The 22,557-nt window shown below is 50.0% G+C and overlaps 1 protein-coding gene and 1 long non-coding RNA gene across 4 annotated transcripts; one reads left to right on the top strand and one right to left on the bottom strand.

The window, feature by feature from the left end:
- The first annotated feature begins 1,187 nt into the window (after nucleotides 1–1,187).
- LOC132647139 (uncharacterized) lies at nucleotides 1,188–9,964 on the top strand. The gene is made up of 2 exons (XR_009585425.1): nucleotides 1,188–2,889; nucleotides 7,028–9,964. It is a non-coding gene; the product is annotated as an uncharacterized LOC132647139 (long non-coding RNA).
- Nucleotides 9,965–10,818: 854 nt separating this feature from the next.
- Nucleotides 10,819–21,911, bottom strand: C14H19orf12 (chromosome 14 C19orf12 homolog). Of its 3 annotated transcripts, none has more exons than XM_021632013.2 (3): nucleotides 21,759–21,911; nucleotides 17,974–18,143; nucleotides 10,819–12,606 (listed from the first exon to the last, which is right to left on the bottom strand). In XM_021632013.2, the coding sequence occupies exons 2-3, from the start codon at nucleotides 18,131–18,133 to the stop codon at nucleotides 12,341–12,343; spliced, it is 426 nt and encodes a 141-aa protein (XP_021487688.1). In that variant the 5' UTR covers nucleotides 18,134–18,143; nucleotides 21,759–21,911; the 3' UTR covers nucleotides 10,819–12,340. The 3 variants fall into 3 exon arrangements, with proteins under 3 accessions (XP_021487688.1, XP_021487687.1, XP_060222717.1); XM_021632012.2 differs by lacking the exon at nucleotides 21,759–21,911 and adding an exon at nucleotides 18,625–19,477; XM_060366734.1 differs by lacking the exon at nucleotides 17,974–18,143 and having other exon boundaries at nucleotides 21,759–21,864.
- Nucleotides 21,912–22,557: the final 646 nt, after the last annotated feature.

Genomic DNA, 22,557 nt, shown 5'->3' with positions numbered 1-22,557 from the left:
CTTCTGTGTTTTCTTTTGAGACAATGACTTGATACGTAGGACTGATACAAACTTGAGATCCTCTGTCCTCAGCCTCCCCCCATGCTGGGATTATAGGCATGTATACCTTGCTTATTGGTGTTGGCTGTCTAAATGGGTGTGTTAAAGGAGACAGACTATCTGGCTCAGCCTGATCCTTCTAGGATGTTCAGCCCCTGCAGATGGTGCCTGTGAGTGGGGGAGAAAGCTGCTAGCCTTATATATTGACTAGAGTTCCGAGCCCTTCAGAAGCCTGTAAACTGTGCATGTTGGTTCCTGCCTATGATCCCAGAGACCTGGGATAATCAGAGACCAGGCTACATAAAATCCCCATCTCGAGAAACCAAGCTTTCTGCAAGTATTATGAATCAGTCTTTGCCCAGTACCTGGCTGTCCTTGGCTGGAGTCCCTGTGCATAGAGTGGGCTCACAGTCAGCTATATGTGAGACTTCAGTGCTAGAAGAGCTCCCCTCTGACTCCTGGCATAGTGAACCCTATTATTAGGGTTCTCCAGATCCCAAAGTCTGCAGTTGACAGACATGTGGTCACCCTTTAAAGAATGCTGTAGCATCTCAGCATGAAGTGCCCAGGGGCGGCCTTGCTGCCTTCCTGAAGTAGCAGGGACGGGTTGGGGATGTGTTTGTTTGCAGCCCTTTTCCTCTGTGGCCTTTCAGCTGCACAGACTGGTTCGGACTGCTTCTCCTGTTTGGGCACAGGGCCAGGCAGGCTCCCAGGTGAGGAGCAACTTCCTGAAGCTAGAGCTGGTGCCTTCTCAGAAGCTTCAGCCAGGCAGCCCCATCCCATCCTCCCAGGGCTGGTGGCCCACAAACTTCACTCCCCTGGAACTCTTTCCTGGAAACCCTCAGGGTACAAAAGGCAGTTTTCTGTGGATAGAAGGGAGAGTTGCCTGAGGCTGAGCCTGGGCATAGACACCATCCTTAGCCACCCGACAAAATGAGCAGGGTGGCAGGCGTCTGAGTGGTTGGAGCAGACTTGTGGAGGGCCGTGTGGCATTGTGGGAATTAGAAATAGGAAGTGACTCATCCCTCAGCCCAGGACTCAGACAGGTTCCCTCTCCCACAGATCTAGGACAAGGATGTTACTTCCCTAGGCTCCAAGATGTTGGAGACCACAAGGATGGAAGGGCTCTGGGTGGTCAACAACCTTGGGAAGGAGTCCATTTATGTTAAGCTCCTGAGACTTGTGTCAGGTGATGGGGACACCACTGTGATTAAGATGGGCAGGGTCCTGACTTGAGGTTGAGAGCAGAGACTAGTATACTACAGCAGGTGGGCTGAGGTTGGTACCAGATGCAGAGACGCACACTCTGGGGAGAGAGGGAGCCATGCCAGTAGAGAAACAGCACTCCAGGCCCTGGGAGGGTCTAGTGTGAAGGCTTGGAAGAGGGTCCGTGTGTCCTGGAGAAGCATTCTGGGGTCAAGACTAAAAGACAGTATACCGCCAGGACCACAGAGCCTTCTACGAGCTCCGGTCTGCCCTCTGCTCTCAAGACTTTGTTCTGACTTGTGGGCAGATGGCTGGGGAGTAGAGAGGTAGGTGGGCATGGGGACTGTATGACCAGACCTAGCCTGGGAGTCCCAAGGGGGAAATCTATCAAAAACTCATCTTTCTCTCTTTCTGCCTACGGTGGTGGGCGGGGAGCTTCGGTGGCCTCCTTTCTGCTCCTGACTTTTTTTTTCTGAGATACTGAGGGAACTCTCAAGAGCCAGACGACCATCTCTGTGTGAGACCAAGTGGGGTCCAGTATCCCCACCCCCCCCCGACTGCTGGAATGTAGAGGGGAACAGACTGTACGGATGAAGGCCTTGAAATAGTACACGTAAGAAAACAAAGTGGTGAGGATGTGTGGAGGAGGCAACCTATATCCTGGTGTTCACTACAGAAGCCACTGTGCAGACTTCCCAGCAAACAAAACAGAGGGCGCTGTTCAGTCTAGGTAGTCAGCACACACTTGGGTACCATGGTTATCCTGGCAACGTCTACAATGGCCAATATGGAACCAGCCTAGGTGTCCATCAGCATGTGAATGGATAAAGAAAATGTAGTGTATATATATATATACACTGGAGATTTAGTCAGAAGGAAATTTTGTCACTAGTAGAGAAATGGATGGGACTAGAGAGTACCATGTTAAGCCGAATAAGCCAGACTCAAAGATCACATGTTTTCTCTCATAGGCAGATTCTAATTTCTTTTTTTTTTTTTTAAAGATGTGCAAGTAGAGGGGCACTATTTAGGAAAAGGAAGGGGAGCAGTGAAGGAGCAAGGGTTGCAGACATGCTACTCAGGCTGTTCTCAGAGAAGAGCCTGCCTGGGGAGCAACTCCAGCGTGAGCCATTCTCAATTTGGGACCCCAGCCAAAGTGCCAAGGGCCGAGTCAAGGCTTTCCTACTGACCTTTGCCCCTGGCTGCCACCCCACCTGGCGGCTCAGGAGTTCTCGGGATGGACTTCAGCACCTCAGTGAATCGCAGATCTCTTATTTACCCGGTACTGAGCTAAAGGACAATGCGATCCAAGAGCACTCTGATGGGCTGGGGCCAGGCTTCACGCTCTTGTCCAGGGCTCTGCTCACAAGGCCTGGCGAGGACACAGGAACCCATTGTCCTGCCAGCTGAGTCTCCCTGGAATGTGTCCTCCCAGCTGTGCGGACACTGTCGCTGCCAGGAGCATGTGATCCTCTGGCAGCACTGAGTCCTTGGGAGGGGTCTGCCTTGCCCCTCCTGGAAATGAAGAGAGACAAGGGAGAGTCTGAGGCCAGGACCCTGCATTGACACCATCGGAAACTTGTACCTCAGCATTGCCTGAACCAGCTGCGCAGGGTCCAGCCTGATGCAGTGTTGGAGCAGGAGGTAAGTAAGAGACAGATGACAGATTGCTCCCATGCGTCAGAGACAGATGACAGATTGCTCTTGCCGTTCAGAATTTAAGTCACACAGATGTAGGTACCAGGAGAGGCCTTGCAAGGGGCATAGTCAGTGTTCCTAGCCTGTGCATTTGGCCATAGGACTTCCAGGTGTCACTTTTTCTTAAAGGAGAGAGCCACTTACACAGAACCTGTGGTCTGCCAAGGTGAGGAGGAAGGCAGGGAAGCCCGGGACCCCAGGAATGCTGTCTCTGATGATGAGGGGGAATGCTGGTGCCCACTTACTAGGGTCTCTCTGTGCTCAATGCAGAGACAGGCAGGTCACACAAAGCCTTCTTGAGGCTCAAAGAAAATGGCCTTAGGAGAGCTTCTTGGAAAGGTGCCGTTTGTCGGCACCATAGCACATGGTACCTTAGCAGGCTTTATCTTGGTATCCGTGAGGACTGGAACGCTGGTTCTTATTTCTCTTGTGAATTTTTCCCTTAAAAAAAAGTTTTAATAAAAGAAAAGTGGCCAGGCATAGTGGCACACAGCCATAATCCCAGCACTTAGGAGGTAGAGGCAAGCTAATCTCTGAGTTCGAGGCCAGCCTGAAGCAAGAGTTTGTGAGTTTCAGGCCCGTCTGGGCCACCCAGTGTAATCCTACCTCAAATAAACAGACCAAACAACAAACGAACACTCAAGCTAGTTTTTAAATTGTGCAAATAGACACTTTGCAAAAGAATAAATGAAATATATATATTTAATCACATTTATACGGTATATATGATTGGCCATCAGGAAAATTTAATCAGGACTTTATTGACCTGTCATTTCACCTCAGAATGTCTACTGTTATGGGCTGGAGAGATGGCTCAGTGGTTAAGAACACTGTCTGCTCTCCCAAGGGACCCAGGTTCAATTCCCAGATCACATAGGGCAGCTCACAACTGCATTTCTAAGGGATCTGACACCCTCATAAAAAAAGAATTTGAGAATGTCTACTTAAAAAAGTTAAAACCCTGGTGTAAGGCTGGGGGTAAAAGGACCCACCTGTACTGTTAGCATGGAAAGTGCCCTATACTGAGGAGGTCCTCTGCTAAATGAGAGATCTGACACTTGAGCCAGCCCTGCCACCTTAGGGTCTCATTCAAAGAAAATGATACCAGAAAGGTACCCGCACACCATGGGTGGGCTTGACAGCAAGGTCACAATAGCTAAGTCATACAAGGGGTCCCAGGACCCAGAACTGGTTCCTGGTCTCTCGCCAGAAGTGGGTCAGGCTCTTCCTCCCCGACATGCGCTGTAAGTTGCCCTCACAAGGTGGGGCAGAAGTTTTTGCCCCACCACACCACACCAGACAGAAGTTTCTGGAGAGACTGCATCTGTTCTTCACCTCCAGACTGAGGCCAGAGGGCTGGCTTGGCTTCTCGCTTGCCTCTCTGCCTTTCCTTTAAACACAGCTGCAGAAAGACTGCTGGAGGAAGTCGGATCACTGGGACTGGGACCCTGTAAGAGTGACTCAAAGGCTGACCCAGTTCTCAGTCAGAATCTGAAGTCTTGGGACATGTACAAAACAAGGGCAGCCACTTCCCCTTGGCCTGCTTGTGACTGGGGCCTCTAGGAAGGGTGGGAAGGGGCAGGGCTGTCTCGGAACTTTTCACGGGGTAAATCATCAGGTTCTGGCCACCCCACCCCTCAAACTGAAGCCTCAGCCCTTGCCACTGTCTGCAGAGGTCCCCACTTGTGAAAACCCACATCCTCCTTGTATGTGCTCTTCCTCAGTCCAAGCAGGCTCACTGGAACTGTGTGCAGGAGTGGTACCAGAGGGCAAAAGAAGGGGACAGTCAAGAGGGGTCTGCCTCCGCCTGGGTTGCTTTCTGGCTGCCTACCGCTCCCCTGCTCAGCGCAGGATGTCTCTAGCTCAGACACCACCTCCACCTCAGCCTTCTCGGATTTCAGGCTTGCTTAATCTGGCTTCCCCACCCTCCCACAAACCGTACCGTTTGGTCCCCTGTGAAGCACGGGGCAGTTGTAGATGATCCCTTTGAAGGTGGCATCAGTTCCTCCCCTAGCTTCTGGGCGTCGTAGGAGAGTGTGGCGCTTTGAATGAGAATGGCCCCCCTAGGCTCATATATTTGAAGGTTTAGTCACCAGGGGATGGAACTTGTTGGGAAAAGACTAGAAGGTGTGGCTTTTTTGAGGGGGCGTGGCCTTGCTAGAGGAGGTGTGTCACTGGGAGTGGGCTTTACGGTTTCGAAAGCCCATTGATCAGGCCCAGTCTCTGTCTCTGTCTCTGTCTCTGTCTCTGTCTCGCTCTCGCTCTCGCTCTCGCTCTCTCGCTGCCTGCTGCTTTCTGGTCAGGAAGCCACTGCTTCTACACCATGACTGCAGCAATGCTCTGAAACTGTGAGCAAGCCCCATTAAATGCTTTTCTCTCGTAAGTTGCCTTGGTCATGGTGTCTTCACAGCAACACAACAGTAGTGAAGACAGGTCTCAAGGGCTGTGCACCCATTGGCGCTAGAGGCAAGCTAGCCATACACACCTGCGTCTCCCAGCTCCACCTTTCTTTTTGCCTCTTCTCTCATTCTTCCAGCAACACCCTATCTGTGGATGCCCCGGGGGTCCAGGACCCTGTGACACACCAGTACACAGGGAAACTTGCACAGGAATGGAGCCTGTACATCATGACACTCAAGGAGCTTACTTCAGGCTGCGAGGAAGATCTTCCAGCAAGGCCAAAGGGGTGAACATAGACCAGGCTGTGTGGCACCCTGTTAGGTGGAGCCCCTGTCCTAATGGAAAGAAACTTTAATCACACAATCCATATACTCCCTATTAACTCCAGCCCTGCCCTCTGGACTTCACCTGTCTGTCTGCCTGCCTGCTCCCAAACTGTCTCACAACACCTGGCCTTCATTCATCATTAAGGGAAAAACTAAGTGGGAGCAAGGAGATCTTCAGTTGTGGGGACTGAACTTAAGGCCTCATGTATGCTAGCCAAGTGCTCTCTCACCTAGCTAACCTCTGGACATTCACTGGGGGATTCTAGGCAGGGGCTCTACCACTGAGCCACACCGCAGCCCCTCACTGGGGGATTCTAGGCAGGGGCTCTACCACTGAGCCACACCCCAGCCCCTCACTGGGGGATTCTAGGCAGGGGCTCTACCACTGAGCCACACCCCAGCCCCTCACTGGGGATTCTAGGCAAACATTCTACCGCTGACCCATGGGCCCTACCCTTCATTGGTGGACTCTAGGCAAGTGGTATGCTGCTAAGCCATGCCCACAGTGCCTCACTGCTAGATTCAAGTTCCTTTACCCTGTCATGTCACCAGTTTCCTTGATGGCAGACTGAATGCAAGCTGAACTGCTGAGCGATGCCCCCAAACCTCTGACTGCTAAACTCCAAGGAGGTTCTCCCACCGAGTGACACCCTCACTCACTCATTGGTGGATTCTAGGCAGGTCAGAGTCCCTCACCCACCTATCCACACACAGACCTCTTCATCTGAGCCCCCCTCCCACCTTCACAGGGACCTCATGCTGAGAAAAAGAATGAAAACCCCAGTGACCTCCAGGCTTCCCTTCACCCTTCATCTTTAGGGTTATGAAACCAAGGTCTAGGGAGTAGACACTCAATCCCTGATCTGACACTTAGGATCAAAATAGGATAAGCTGAGACCAGGGCTGCCTTCCCAAGCCCCTCTGGTCTCCTGCTGTCTCCCACTTCAGCCTCCCAGGCCAACCTAAGCCAAGTGTTCCGAGCTCACGACAGAGCGGCAGCACTTGGCTTAGGGTGGAGGTGGGAGGTGGCTGGGGCAGACCACAAACGGAGCCAGGCAGTTCTGGGCAATAACAAGGGGAAATTTCAATCACTGGAGAGTCTGGAAAATGTCTGATTCTAAAGAGCAGGCCTTTCGGAGTGCCTCTTCCTGCACAAAGTGGCTCCTAACCTGCCAGGGAGCTTAACCTGGCCTCTGAGCCAGTCGTCCACTGTGTCACAGCAGCCGGAGCCCTCCCTCCTGTCAGTCATCTTCCTGACTCAGTGTCCTCAGTGGCTGAAATGATGTGTTTGTATCACCAGAGTTGTGTTTTTTTGTTTTTTGTTTTTTGTTTTTTTTCTACTTCTGTTCTCTTGGCAGTGCTGTAGATGGAATTTATCTCATCCCAACAAACTGGAGACACCAGACAGACACAGGAGAGGAATCCTGGCATTTCTTAATCACCATATGTTGGTCGCTCAGAAAGGAGAAAACATCCAGTTTTGTATGCAAAAAAGGCGGCAGGAGACAACAGTCGATGTTCTGCTCTTGGCCTGTTAAAACCTCAGGAAGTCCTCAAGCCCTCTGCTCAGCTCATAAACCAGATCAGACTGTTGCAGCATCCTGGGCTTTGCACGATGATCAGTAGGTGGCGCTGCGTCCTGAGCTGCGGAGCAGAGCAGCGAGGGCGCGATTCGCCGCTAGATGGCGCCTTGTAACCGCCCTGTATGGTCGCTGCCAGTCTTAGCCTCACTGCATCCTTCCTTGGCCACAGGGTCTTGATTCTGCATCGTTGGCCACTGGGACCTCTGATCTGCATCCTTAGCCACAGTCCCTTATCCCTGAAGCCCTCCCCGCGCTCTTCCTTCCAGGCTCCGGCTTCATCTCCAAACACCGAGTCAAAGTCAAGTCTAGCTGAAAATACACCATCTGCTTGTGAAAAATCTCGCTGGCGCTGTCACGTCAGCATCCGACGCAGGTTAATAACCGGCCTCAGAGCAGATGGCTGCTTTTTATAATTACCGGGTCCCTGCCTAGGCTTGCTCCCCTCTGCTTCCTCCCCAGCAGGAGCAGGTGGGTGTCACACCACCGCGCGTGCCTTACCACCTGCTGCCACCAGCTACTGGTGGTGACACAGACCTGCAGAAGGCTCCTTCTCCCCAGGGAGGCCTGGACCCAGATTAAACAGATAGTCAGTTTACCAGAGAAGACGCAACACGCATGCTGCATGCCAAACCTTGGAGGGTAAATTAATGAGAGATGTTGATTGGATGACTCATACTTTTAAATTCATCTTTTCGCTCTGGAGGAGTCGTAATCCAAAGATATATCAAATTCCAAATTACAGAGACGGTAACTCAAAGCGTGTTCACCGCAGCACTTTGCCTTGCCTGAAAGGCCACCTCACCTCATCCCCAAGCCCATGAGGGTGCACCCCAAATGCCATGATATAAATTTTAGGATACTGTGTAACCATTGCCAGTGTTTCCAAGGCTCAATGATTAAGAGCATTGGCTGTTCTTCTAGCAGACCCAGGTTCGATTCCAGATTTGATTTCCAGCCCCCACATGGTGGTTCACAACTGTCTGTAACTCCAGTTCCAGGGAATCTGACCCCTCCTCTGGTATATGTCAGGCATGCCTGCCGTGCAGGCAAAACACCCATACACGTGCAAATCAATATGTACATTTTAAAAGGAATATGAAATTGGTGGCACATGCTGATGAGTCAGAGGGGCTACACTCTTCTGGATTTTTCGAAGTTTTCAGCAAAAGCCACTGATAAATAAAAGGAAATGAGTGTTTTTTTAAGGACTGTTTAAAAAAAAAAAAAACAGAGTTAAAGGTGGGCATGGTGGCACATGCCTGTGATCTGAGATTTTAGGTGCCTGAGGCAGGAGGATCACGAGTTTGAGGTGAGCCTCTAACAACACAATGAGAGCCCTGTCTCAAAAATAACCTCAACCTGGACGAAATCAAACCAACCAATCCAAGGCAAACCCACCAGAGCTCAGCGCAGGTGAAACTGGTAACGGTGGTTCATCAGAGTCAGTCCGGGCAGCTGTCTTCTCCAGTTTGCATCCTCCGGCTTCCTTTAGGTTTTGTACTGGGCAGCTACTATCTATCAAAAATTAAGTTTAATGAAAACCTCCTGGTCCCCTGAACCTGGCACAGAGTGTGACCACATGCAGGGGCGTGGAGGGTGAGTTCGACTGCTTAACAAAGGAATCCTGTTACAACCCTGACTTTTCTAAATGCTGAGTATAAGCGACTGCAGAATTTGACATACTGTTCAAAACGGGGGACACACTTCTACTCAAAGCAGGTGGGAGACCGAGGCAGGAGGATGGCGTTAAGTTCGACAGCCTGGATCACATAGTATTACAGTGAGACCCTGACTCAAACTAACAAAACAATACAATACAAGCATCCCCTAATGTGAAGCCCTGAACTAAAACTCTTAGTTGCAGTCTTATTGCCATGTATGCATCAATCAGTATCTTCATCTTTTTTTTAAACTATAGCAACTGGGGTAGGTCTTGACTTTAGACTTTTAGCTCAAGGGCCCATGGGGGTCACTTAGTGTTTAGCACGAAGAACAGAAAGTGTCAATGGAACCAGGAAAGACAGTCTCTAAAGACATCGCTCGGTTCCAGCCCTGCCCTATCGCCACCCACTGACACCCACTGACACCTTCCGGGCTTCACCTAGGCTACCCAGCTGAGGCCCACCTAGGAGTACTCTGAGTCAAAGGCTCCACCCCCTCCATCCCCATCCCATGGGGGTAAAGTCCACAAGGAGGCTTCCTTTACACATGGAGATATCAGTCCTGCCAAGATGCTTGCCCTCAGTCCAGCCCCCTCCCTCTGACTGCAGAAAGTCTGGGCTGCAGCCATGCACAGAACCCAGGTCCCAGCACTACCTACCGAGACTTGGGCATTGAGGGCTTGAGGAGTCAACAGAGCCTATGCTGGCCTGAGGCAGCCATCCAGAGCTGGGCCAGGAAACTTTTACCCAGCCTTCAAAGCCACCAGTCAAGGACTCTTCCTTTTTATGGTAAGGCTTCACCTCAGAAGCGGTTTCCACAAAATACATGGAAAATGACTTTTCAGGGCAAAGTAATTTATTAGTAATTTAATGACAGCCAGGTTGTAGTTTTGAAAGAGAATACCACATCAGGAGAGATCTTGGGATAAAAATATTGCTTGTCCATGGTTGGGATCCCCCACATCAGAAAGAGCATACATTTTACTAAAAATATTTCATGTGCAAAACATGACTCAACCTGTTTGAGGGCTCTGGCTTCTGTGGTTAGTAGCTCCATGGCTTCAAAAAGCTTGAAATCTTATTCTAACTTTCTGTTGTCAAATGTTTCCTTCCTGGAGGAGTTCCATAGGAAGTAATTTCAAAACAATGACTCATTTTATATATATATATATATATATATATATATATATATATGAGTTTTTATTCAGTTTTTCAAGACAGGGCTTCTCTGTATAACCTTGGCTGGCCTGGACTCACTTTGTAGACCAGGCTGGCCTCGAGCTTACAGAGATCTGCCTGCCTCTGCCTCTCAAGTGCTGGGATTACAGGTTGTACCATGACACCATGATCCTCCCAAAAATATTTCATGAAGCCTGGCATTGTGGTATACCTCTGTAATTTCAACACTTAGTGGGTGATGGAGGCATGAGGATCAAGAGTTCAAGGTCATCTTTGGCTACACAGAGAGTTGTACGCTAGCCTGGGCTACATGAGAGCCTATCTCAAAAACAAAACAAAACAGAAACAATAAGAATTTAAAGACTTCTAACAAAAAAAAAAAAATTTATTGATCTTGGCTTTGTGATTCCTGCCTGTAATCCTAGGGCTCCTGCTTGAGCAGGAGAATGATGAGTTTGAAGCTAACCAGGCCTCATAGAGTAACCCTTTTTGGAAAACCAAACCTAGTGGTGGGGAGATGGTTTAGCTACTGATGTTCTTGCAGAGGGCCTGGGTTTAGTTCCCAGCACCCACATTCTGGCTCAACTGTCAGTAACTCTGACTTCAGGAGGTCCAGTGGTCATCTCTGGCCTCTGTGGGAATCACACACACACACTTACAAAAATGCAGACAAAACATGTAAAAATAAATAAAATAAATAAAACAAGCAGAAAGGTATAAAATACATAGCTTTAAAAATAAATATTTATTTAGCATCTACCACATAAAAGCCATGGTGCCAAGCAAGACCAAGCTGGAGATAGGGGTGACCAAGACACACAGCTCTTGCCCTCCCTGAGTGAGCATCTCCAACAGAGGATAAAAAGGAAGTGTCAAATGTTTAATCAATTGTATACGATGTTATTTGGGTAAGCTCCAGCACTAGAAACAACTAGCCAAGCCAAAATTGAGCCTCTCAAGGGCTGGGACTAGGCTTAGTGGTAGAGCATTTGCCTTGGATCTACCAGGAGAGGGCTGGAAGCAAGGCTCAGTGGTGGTACTTACCTAGCTCATGCAAGGCCCTGGGTTACATCCACAACACACACACACACACACGCTACTTGTCAGATGTGAGCCAGTTTCACGGGAGGTTAACCTAGCGCTTTTGTTGTTTCTGCTTTCCCTTGGTCTCCTCTATCTATTTTCTCTTTCTAGCTCATCGGAACATTCACAGCCAACTAAGATGGTGTGTCGTGCCCCCTCCTATCTCCCAGCTTCTGAGAGGTTGCCGAGGTTGGCCTTGAATTCCTGGGCTCAGGAATGTGCCTGCTTTGGCCTTTCAATTATCTGGGACCGTGGGTGGGCATCACAGCACCTAGCTCAGTTAGGATCTCTGAACTCGGTTCATTGTTGATTTTGTCTTTTCACACAATTAATTGAAGATTGCAGCCAGTGCAGAGAGGAGAACATAGAACTTACTTAGATAAAGGGGAGTGGAAAGATGGTCTTTGAGGTAAAGCTAGGTGTGGTGGCACAAGCCTACGGTCCCAGCCAGCTGTGTAGCAAGACCACTTGAGCCGAGGAGTTCAAGGCTAGCCCAGGCAACAAAGTAAGAATAATAAGAAAAAAAATCAAAAGCATAGAGAACAAAAAGGGTTCTGAATTGACAGCAAAAATAAAGAAGTACCATGATTTTTCCATAAGGAGGCAGAAGATCCTCGAAGCTTAACTAGGGTTACTCAAGAGAGCCTGGGGGTATAGCCAGTGGCAGAGTATAGAGACTGCCTGGCATCTGTGGCTTCACTCAGAGGAACCACTATCACCGTGAAACCACTGGGAAGTCCCTGGGCAAAGGAGGGAGACACTCAGCAGGCAAGCACAATCCGGACAAGAACTGGCTTTGAACCCCCAGACTCCAGAGCCTAAGGGGACCCACTCCTGTGACAGGTAAGAGGGGTCTTCTTCACAGGAAAAGGAGCATCCGGTACAGCCAGCCAGCCAGCATGAGAACTTCTAGAGCCACACGATCAGCAGGACTCCCAAGCTGTCTGTGAATGCCAACAGTTGCTGTGCCTGTACCTTTCCACAGCACACACACACAGCATGGCCAAGGCCCCTCTGGAGGGACAGTCCAACAGGGTGTGACAACGCTCCAGCTTTCAGTCAACGCTGGTGGTAATATGCAGGTACCTGTCAGGCTTTCCCCTGGTGGCCCTCTGAGAGCCTAGAATCATCTAAAACAAAAGCCCCATACTCCAGGGGGAGTGGCCTAGTCATCATAGCAAATCTCGGCCTGCAGCTCCTTGGTGACATATGTTGTTAACATGGCCAAGAGCTTCTGCTGCATGGCCTGGTTGCTCATGACCAGAGCAGTCAGCTGCACGGCGTCTGTCCAGTCCAAGTTCCCGATGATGGCAGCGGCTTCTTTAGCGAGTTTCTGCTGTTCAGCGGGGGGCAGTTCCATTAAGATTTGAGGAACCGCCTTGAACTGTCCACTCGTCATCCAGGCACCTAACAGGCCCCCAACAGTCCCCCCTGGAAAACAAGGAAGGAAGGCTCCATTAGTCAGGCTCATTCTCCAACAACGGCCTTGGTTTCTTGCCGAGAATGTAACCACTGTGATGACAAGTGGGCACATTCCTGAGCAGGTCACAGCAAGCTTAGCTTCTGCCTCGCAGTCAGCAGGGCAAAGGTTTATGTGGCCGCTAGTCCATTTGGCCCAGATAAATGACACCCAAGCATGTTTCTCCCAACGCCTCCTCCCACTTACGCCCTCCCTGCCTCAGACCTGTGCCAACTAAGATCTCCTTCATGGCCGAAGAACACCCCACTCCTCGATGCCCAGAGCAATTTGCCTTCACAAAGGAGAGGCTGAGAGGGAAATCTTCTGAAAATCATTTGCCTGGAGAGGCTGGGAGGGTGAACTGTTTCCACAGTGTGGCTGTCTTGGGGTTTCTGCTGCTGTGATAACACAGGACAATAAGCAACTTGGGGAGGAAAGGGTTTATTTCGCCTCACAATTCTCAGGTCACTCTCTGAAACTCAGGGAAGTCAGAGTAGGAACCAACTCGCGTCGGGAGCAGATCCAGAGGCCATGGAGGGGGGCTGCTCACTGGCTTGCTCAGCCTCCTTCCTTACAGCATCAGAACCACCAGCTAGGGAATGGCACCGCCCACAACGAGCCAAGCTCTTCCACATCGATCAAGAAAACCCAGTACAGGCTTTCCCACAGGCCAGTCCAGTGGGGACATTTTCTCAACTGAGGATTCCTCCTTCCAAGATAACTCAAGCTTGTGCCAAGCCATACAATCAGTGGCTGTATGAAACACGCCCCTGAGCTTAGGATATTCCCAGAGAACTCACACGGAAAATGACCCTGGGGCAAGTCGAGTTTTTCTCTTGGAGAGTCTTTCATCCCATTCCTCCAAACAAACCTAATGTAATTTACTATTTCTCTTTCTGAAAGGGGCTATGTTTTACTTTCTCTTGCTTTTGTGTTTTGGAGACAAAGTCTTACTACGTAGCCCAGCATAGCCTGGAACTCTTGATCTTCCTGCTTCAGCGTCTCAGCTGAGAACCATGTACACGCCAGCCACCTAGCCCTGCTAGAGAATGTTATTTTTAGATTTCTGTTTTCATTTTTTTCCCAGGAGTTCGGTACTGTGGGGTACAGGGTAGGAGGGTGACCTAAGAGTGACAGCTAAGCTCTCTTACCACTGAGATACATCCTCATGTAGAAACATTGTTTTATTTGTATTTTTAAATTTTTTGGTTTGTTTTTCAAGACAGGGTTTCTGTTTTGTCTGTATGCCAGACAACTGCTGTTCCTGGGAACATTATATCTGTATCTTTAAAGCCTCCCACAAATTGTAAATATCAGCAATCAGATAGTCACAGATGCAGCCTGTCTAGACTTAGTGAGTCATTCCTAAAGAACAGAGTATGGAGTGAGAAACAGAAAATTTAGAGTGGAAAAGCCTAGCACACATGACCTTGACCAAATTACTGAAGTCAGCCTCACTGGAGATGCCACAGGATGCCATGTCCTCCTGGGCTGTGCAGAAGACACTTCACCTCTCAGGCGTTCCCTCCCAAGACTCATGCGAAGCACATGATACAACTGAGAAGTTTATAAAACACCTGCCAGCCACTTCCACCTATCCATCATCAAGGTCATGAAAAACAAGGAAAGCCTAAGAAACTGTCACAGGCCAAAAGAGACTAAGGAAAATGGGCTCATTAAAGTGGCGGCGAAGGGCAGTGGTAGCGCACACCTTTGATCCCAGCAGTCGGGAGGCAGAGGCAGGAGAATCTCTGAGTTCGAGGCCAGCCTGGTCTACAGAGCAAGTTCCAGGACAGCCAAGGCTACACAGAGAAACACTGTCTCCAAAAAAGTATCAGCTGGGCATAGTGGCCCACACCTTTAATCCCAGTCCTTGGGATGCAGGGGTTCTTTGTGAGTTTGGAGGACAGCCTGGTATACCTAGTGAGTTCCAGGACAACCAGGGCTACATAATGAGACCTTGTCTCAAAATTAAAAACAAACAAACAAAAAACCCAAAGTGGCAACTCAAAGAAAAACAGGGCCACTGTGCAAAGTCTGATCAGACAGGGATGTTCACAGTACTGCATGAGGGCTGGCTGCTTCGTCTCCATAGCCTACTGTGAAACACATTCCCAGTGGAACTGGGTGAGGGACACAGGGGGGTTTTCTGTACCATCACTGCAACTTTTAAAAAATTTATTATTCACACAGTATTCTGCTTGTATGTTTACCTACATGACAGATGAGGGCACCATATCTCATTGTAGATGGTATGAACCACAACGTGGTTGCTGGGAATTAAACTCAGGACCTTTGGAAGAACAGCCAGTGCTCTTAACCTCTGAGCCATCTCTCCAGACCCCACAACTATTTATCCAATATTACTCCAAAATAATTTTGTTTTCCTTTCAGAAAAGGCTAATTTTTTTTCAAGTAAATGCAAATAGGAAACCAGAGGAGGAGCCCCAGGATGGGACAAATACTGGCCTTCCCTCCCCCCACAGAACAGGGGGATCACATGGCTCTACACCTTTTTCCCATCAAAGTGAGGACCCCTCCTCACTCCGCAGCAGCATCCAAGGGGAGGGGCCTCATCTCCCCTGGTTTGAGGTGGTCAGGTAACCAGACTGCTGCTCCCCTAGGCCCCCTTCCCCTAAAGTGTCTTGGGGAAGAGAGTGCAGGCAAAACAGAAGGACAAACATTTATGCTGGTAGCAGCAGCAACAGTGGTTCTACGAATCAACATTGAACAAAAAAAAAAAACAAAACAAAACAGAAACCTAAACCAAAAGCAAAACACAACTCTCCAGAGGTAGTTTGTGAACAGAAGAAAAGATGGAACCATAACCTTGGAGGTGGGGGTGGGCAGAGGGAAAAGTAAAAGGAGGGGAGCGAGGCTAGCTCCTCGGTGCCCTATGGAGGAAGGGAAACAGCCTAGAGAAGTAGGGGAGGCAAACTGGCGCCCATCTGCCTTAGGTGGAAGATGAGGTCTTAGGACCTCATTCTGGAGGCAGGCAGCAACTCCTGTCTGTCACCAGGTGAACACAAGGTGGGTGAGACCAGCATCTGTCCTACTTCCCTTAGCCAACCTAGCGCAGGATCCAGGTGCAGTGGGGAGGAAGTGACTGAAAAACCCATCTGGTGACAGGGCAGGGGGCATGCTGGGATATAAGCATCCATTGCAGTGACCACACCTTCTCCTGCCAGGTCAGCCGATGGGGCTTGCCAGAATGAGATGGGGCTGGGGCCCCTTAAGGCCAGGGAATGTTTCCGGGACCTTTCATGGGGAAGTCAGGAACAGCAGAGAAGGGACCTGTAAAACACAGTGCCTGGAGAACAGTGTCTCCAAGGGAGGTACACAGCAGGACACATATAGCTCAAAAAAAAAAAATAAAATAAAAAGTGTGGGACTGGAGAGTAGGGAAGGTAGTTAAGATCGAGGAACTATGGAACTGTCTGCTCTTGCTGAGGGCTAACATTTGATTCCATCACCCACAGGGTGGCTCACAACCATCCTTAATTCCAGTGCCAAAGAACATCATGTCCTCTCCTGGCTTCTGTGAGTATTGCATGCATATAGTTCATGGACATACATGCAGATAAAACATCCATACACATAAAGATAAATAAGTCACTTTATAAGTTTTCAATTAAGTAAACAGACAACCTGGCTTATGCCTGGGAGAACCCACTTTCAGGCTGGACTCAGAAGACAGAGAGCAACACCCATGTTTGCTGAACCCAAGCAGCGTGACCCTGGAAGCAGACAGCATCCTGGCTCTCAACACAGGGGCAGCCAGATTTAGTCCCTAAAGGAGAGAGGCATTCCAGGGACAGAAAAGCAGTTCATTCACAAGTTTTACTGAACTAGTCCTCCTGACACCAGTGAACCTCTTGGACTGACTGTGATACGCGCATCTGTACTAACTCTTTACGGGACGTTAATATCTGATTGGCAAGGGTACTTACTGCAAAGGGTTATCAGGACATCGATGCACAGATTATTAGTAGGTCTTTGGAGAAAGGAGAATTCCTGTGGTTTCCAGGGAAAATGAAGCATCCACCATGAGCAGGGGCCAGAAGCAGCGCATCCCTATAGACTCTAGTCTCTGCCAGTTTTACTCAATATGGGCTCCCATGACCTTCCCCGGGGCACTGAGATAGGAGCAGAAGGTGAGAGAATCACTAGTGAAACAAGAAATGGGCTTGCCTTCTCCTGTCCTGGGAAGAAGCTGATGTCAGGAGTCCTGAATTCACAGAATTTAAAAACACAAAAGGCGAAGGGTTGGGCCACCCGTGTACTTCTGTTTCTATGAAATGAAGCTTTCATTTAATGCAGTGTTCTTGAATGTCAGTTCCGTCACTGAAGGGAAGAACAGGGGTGAGGTCGGGGAGGGGAGGGGTAGTCAGCAAGCTGGAAAACAGAAACCAGCCTCGGCACATAAGAGCTTCCTGCCCAGCCTTCCAGGATATGGGGACTGGAAACCACATAGCAAGAGGTTCTAGAAGACTTGGGGTCAAGAAAGGCCCACGCCCCTAGGCTAGGCTGTCAGCCAAACAACAGTAGTCAGTAAAGAAGCACCCAGCTTCACATGGCAGGTGCCAAGCCTGTGGTGGGGATGCCAGCTAAACTGTATTGAATGGTCCATCTCAGGAGAAGGCAAGCAGAGTGAGCCAAGAGGATCAGGGCAGTAAGCAACCCTCCATGGCTTCTGTTTCAGGTCCTGCCTCCAGGTTCCTGCCTCGAGCTCCTGCCCTGACTTTCCTTTGTGACTGATTGTAAGCTGTAAGCTGAAAGCTGAAATAAACCCTTCTCCAAGCAGCTTTGGTCATGGTGTTTTCTCACGGCAGGAGAAAGCAAACTAAGACGCAGCCATGTTGTGAGCTCATGGAAGGAACTTGGCAAACGTAGTTTCTTGTCTGGCTCCCTTCTCAGGTAACGGAGAGGATATCCAGTGCCTTTAGACTCAAGGATATATCTCTAGGGAAAGGGCAGGGCCGGTGGGTTCCTGGCATTGGAGGATAGGTGCCTTCTGGGTCTGAGAGACAAAAACACCAAGGCAAAGAGAATCCTGCATCACACAGATGCTGTGGTTCTCACAGGTTCATACCATACAGAAGCAACTGGGCATTCTAAACTCCCTCCATAGGGCATGTGGTAGATACCATTCTTACTTACCAGGTCATTCTTCCATGTGGTCCCCAACACTGCAGGCATGCTGGAGGCCTAAAATGTACTATGTAGGCCAGTCTGTCCTTGAACTCTCCATGTTCCTGCCTCCCAAGGAACATGCCTGAATGGTGACCTTTTATGATAACCCCCAGGCTGGCTGTACCCGTGAACACACCCTCACTCACCAACAGCTAATCCTGGAGGGCCACCAACCAAACCACCGACGAAGGCCATTGCCCCCACAACCATGGCACCCCTTCCAGAGTGCTTGAAGGCCGCCTTCATTTTCCTCTCCTGGGAAATGGAGCATAGAAGCTTCATGATGTCATCTACCACGATGGGCATCTTGGAAGACCTAAAAAGATGATCCCAAGAGATAGGTGGGTTTTTGTGTTTACTCATTTTGTGTACTTTTGAAATTGTGTATACAGATGTTCTGCTGACTGTACGTCTATGCACTGGATGTGTGCAGTGCCCTCAGAGGCTATGGAAATGGAGTTACAGTTTTGAGATACCACGTGGCTGCTGGGAATCATACATCTGGAAGGCTGTCCACTGGGAGGCCAGCCAGTGCTCTTCACCTATGAGTCATAGCTCCAGCCCCTGTTTTTGTTTATATTTGTTCGTTTTGGATTGTTTGTTTGTTTGTTGAGATAAAGTCTTGCTACATACTCCAGACCAGTCTAGACTCATAATCCTTTTGCCTCAGGCTTTTGAGTGCTGGGATAAAAGAAGAGCATCATCGTACCTTGTGGCTGAAAGGGAGAGTTTCCGTGAGCTTATGAGTTTTTTGACCCAAATGTAACACTTTCTAGTATTTTAGGAAAAGTTCCTACCTTCTGGGTTGCTTGGCTGTATGCATGCCAGAGAGGCACGCAACCCCGCTGATACCAAGAGGCTGGGCATGAGCTGACAAGCAAATGGAAGCAGCCGAGTGGATGAAAGGTCTTTCTTGCCCTCTGGTTAGCTTCAGACTTCTGACACATGAGGAAGCAGCCTCAGCCACAGGCTTTGCCAGGCCCCTCGAAAACTAAGCCTGACCTCTCTCACACCAACATCCCTCCAAGTGGCTCACGAAACCTTCAACTTATAAAGTGTGGCAAGAACAGGAAACTCAAAACCGCGTAACCTCTTGCATGTGACAGGTATCTGAGAACAGCCAGAAAGGGGGGAAAGGACAAGACTCTGAGGCCACACTGGCATTTGCCTTCTGGGTAACGCAAAGCTAGGGGTAAGTAGGAGACTGCAGAGTGGCCAACTAAGAGCCTGCAGCACCGCAGACTCTGCTGGGACATTACAAGCAGAGGCAAAGCTAGGTATGGTAGCACAGGGCTGCACTCTTGGTGTGTGGGAAGCTAAAGCAAGAGGACTATGAACCCATGGCCAGCCTGGATTAGATAGCTAGACTTTCTGTCAAAATGAAGATACTAACGATTACTTAGTTAAGTAATAATAAAGAAAACCGGGAACAATATGAATTAGCAAGATAAAATAATCACAAAACAAATAAACTGAAGCTCTCCAGAGGCGTGGCACAAGCTTGGTATGGTGGCTCATGGACAAAATGTTGGCACTAGAAAAGTAGAAGGAAAGTCAGATGAGTCTGAGGCCAGCCTGAGGCTACATAGTGAAATCTGGGCTTGCCTGCACTACAGAGCTGTCTCTAAACAACAGACTTCCAGAGGCTTGCAAGATACCTGAAACGACAGACAGCTCTTAAGAACAATGATCTAAAGAGCAATTTGCTAGGATCAGGATGAGTTGTCTTGCTGGCTGGGAAGTGGCAGGCAGCGGTATAGCCATGGGTAAAGTTCACTATGTCCCAAAGAGAGACTGGTGGGCAACAAGAGCCCACTTGTCGACAGGCTAGAAGACTCGGATCTCTCTCACACTTCCTGTTCTCATAAGGCCAACATTGGTCAGCTAAAGGAACTGGCTGAGGGAATCCCCGGCTACTATCAACAGCCTTAGGTTAACTGGGCTTTTGTTGGTTGGTTTCTCTTTATGCCCAAGAATCATGCAGAATCAGAATCTCTTAGGGCAAAATTGTCCTCATAGCTCTGAGGGAGGTCTGAGCTCTTACAAGGAGCCCATGAAGCCACCATATTGTCACAAAGGCTGTGTTTAAGAACACTCCCAGGAGAAAGAAGAAGTATGCTGTGCTTTCGCTCCTTGAAAGGTCCCTTTTTCTCGGCCCCACCCCTTTTTGAGGCTTCTTCACTTGCTCCATAACATAGGCTAGCCTGGAACTCCCGGCCCTTCCGTATCAGCCTCCTGAGTCCTGGTTTTGTAAGTCTGCACCGTCATCTCTGACTTACTTCTCCACTGTGAGAAGCTTCAGATGAATGCCTTCCTTTCAAGAGACTAGCCACCCACCCCCAATCCTGTAAGGTAGCTCACGGCTTCTCAGTTGAGCTTTGGTGCAGATCCAGCCTTTTGTCATTTACACTAGAAAAAGTCAGGTGCAGCCATGCTCAGAAGCCCAAGGCTTGTGCCATTCTGGTTCTGAAGCACACAGTACCACTCCACAGGGAAATTCTCTGCCAGACCTGCACTCTCAAAGCTTTTTTATTTTTTCCATAACAAGACAACACATGTGAAAGAGGTAGGACAGAGATGCATACGGTAACTCCCCTCACCCCTAAGGAATACATTCTGAGACTCCAGCAGATGCCTGAAAACACAACTGCCCTTCCAGCCCTGGTTTGAGCTTATGGAGCCATTATTGAGTAAAAGGAGGTTACGTGAGCTCACCTCACTACTTAGAATGAAACTGAAAACTCATGAACTGTTTATTTCTGAAATCTTTCACTTAATATTTGGCTGTGGGTAGCTGAAACTGCAGAAGGTGGAACCGTGGACTAGGGGGACCGGGCTACTGAACCCACCCACATCACCTCCGATTATCTACTCAGAGGCACCTCCAAAGCTGCTCCGAATTACTTCAAGTCAAAACCCACGGAGCGGGAAACGGTACCAGCCATGCCATTCCCAATCTCCACCTAGCCCAGGAAAGCCTGAGTTCAGTCAAATGATGAGGGTCAAGGCCTCAGAGCTAACAGGCACCTCTATATTCTTTATAGCAATCTTCGACAAGGCCAGGATTCCAGTCCCCAGTGTGGAGGGAGGGAGGAAGGGGTGTGTGTGTGTGTGTGTGTGTGTGTGTAGCGGGGATCGAAGCAGAAAGAGAACAGATCTTTGGCCAGAAGTCACTATCCTGCTCCCCTATTCCAGAAATTATAGACCCCCAAGCTGCACTCTGTCCTCTCTGAAGTTCATCATGCCGTTCTTCCACCCCACAAAGTAGTTTTTCAAATTAATCGACTGTTGGTATTTAAAAATAAGGACATATCGAGAGCGTGCTGGCACACCCTGTAACCCCAGCACTGGGAAGGCTACGGGAGGAGGCCTGTCAGGTCAAGAATAGCACTGGGTTACACAGTGAGACCCTGTCTCAAAATAATGGCGATGATAAAAATTTTACATATATCTCAGATTTTCCTGATTCCTCTTGAAAGATCAGAAGGCCTCAGGGGTAGGTTCACTACACAGTTCGCAGACTGGGCTGGCCAGGGGCTGACACCCCGCATTCGTGTACTCAGTAGCGCCAACGCTCTCTGCAGGCCCTCCATGCACCTTATCTACTTACAACGCTTCTCAACCACAGCTCCAACTAATCTGGCCTCCTACGCCCCTGGCATCCCTTCCTGACCATCTCTAAGCCAGTGCTCGGGTTCCCTCCGGGTAGGGGTCAGGCACCGCAGCCCGCTAGGCGCTAGGCGTCCGCTGTGGGAGCAAACGCACCGCGCACGCGCACTCCCGTGCAGCTGGGTTGCGGCAGGTTACGCGCTGAGCTAGCCCCAACTCCAACCTCGGCGCTGCAGCCTAGGTTTATCAGTGTTTCAGTGCCTGACACCGTGGAGTCCCCGATCGGCTCCGCAGACCCCGGCTTCCCCGCGCGCGCCTTTACCGTGCTGGAGTCTGGGACAACAGGGACACTGAGGCCTGCTCCTCTCTGCTCGTTCCGGAGAGGCTTTCACCGGCCACCGCCGCCCTGGCCCCGCCCTCCCACCTTCCGGCTCTGCGGGCCTTCCGGGTCGTGGTGCTCCGGATCCTAGCGGGTCTGGGTCCTCTAGCTTGGCCAGGCCTGGGGAAGGATCCTGAGGGCGTGGCGAGACTTCCCTTGCTCCCTCCCGCGCCCCAACATCTGGTTGACTCACACCAAGACCGTGTCTAGGAAGCGATGACCCTGTGGGAATGGGGAGCATCTGGAAGGGACTTTGTGTCCCGAGGGCCCGCTGCCTCCATCGGTCCCCCCTCACCCCGCCCGCCCAGCCAGATCTATACCCAACCTCGGGTCTAGAATCCGGAATCGCCCCTGGAAGGTTAGCCCCGAGCACCCTTTGCCCTGGGTCTGTGACCTGCAGGGCCCTTTCCCCCAGGGTCCCGGGCGTGAGAGGTGCCGAAGGGGGCTGAGCTGTAAAGAGCTAGTGGTTAATTAACGCTGGGGCCTGTGTAGGACGCGCAGGGGCTAGCCAGGCTGTCGGACCTCCTAGGGTCAGAAAGGAGGCCGCGCCACTTGGAGCTGCTCCGAAGGAGAGCAAAGAACAGCAGAAAAACCCGAGAGGCTCCCGAGGAGCAGTCCCCCACTTCTGACCCCAGGGACTCTCGGGCTGGCCTGGAACCATCCCAAATCCGAAAAGAGGCTTCTTGTAGCTTTCCCAATACTGGAAACTTTAACCCTGAGCAAAGTCTTGCTGAGCAGGCAT

Source organism: Meriones unguiculatus, chromosome 14 (assembly GCF_030254825.1).
Source record: "Meriones unguiculatus strain TT.TT164.6M chromosome 14, Bangor_MerUng_6.1, whole genome shotgun sequence".
NCBI classification, from domain to species: domain Eukaryota; kingdom Metazoa; phylum Chordata; class Mammalia; order Rodentia; family Muridae; genus Meriones; species Meriones unguiculatus.
This window is presented reverse-complemented; position numbering and strand designations above follow the sequence as displayed.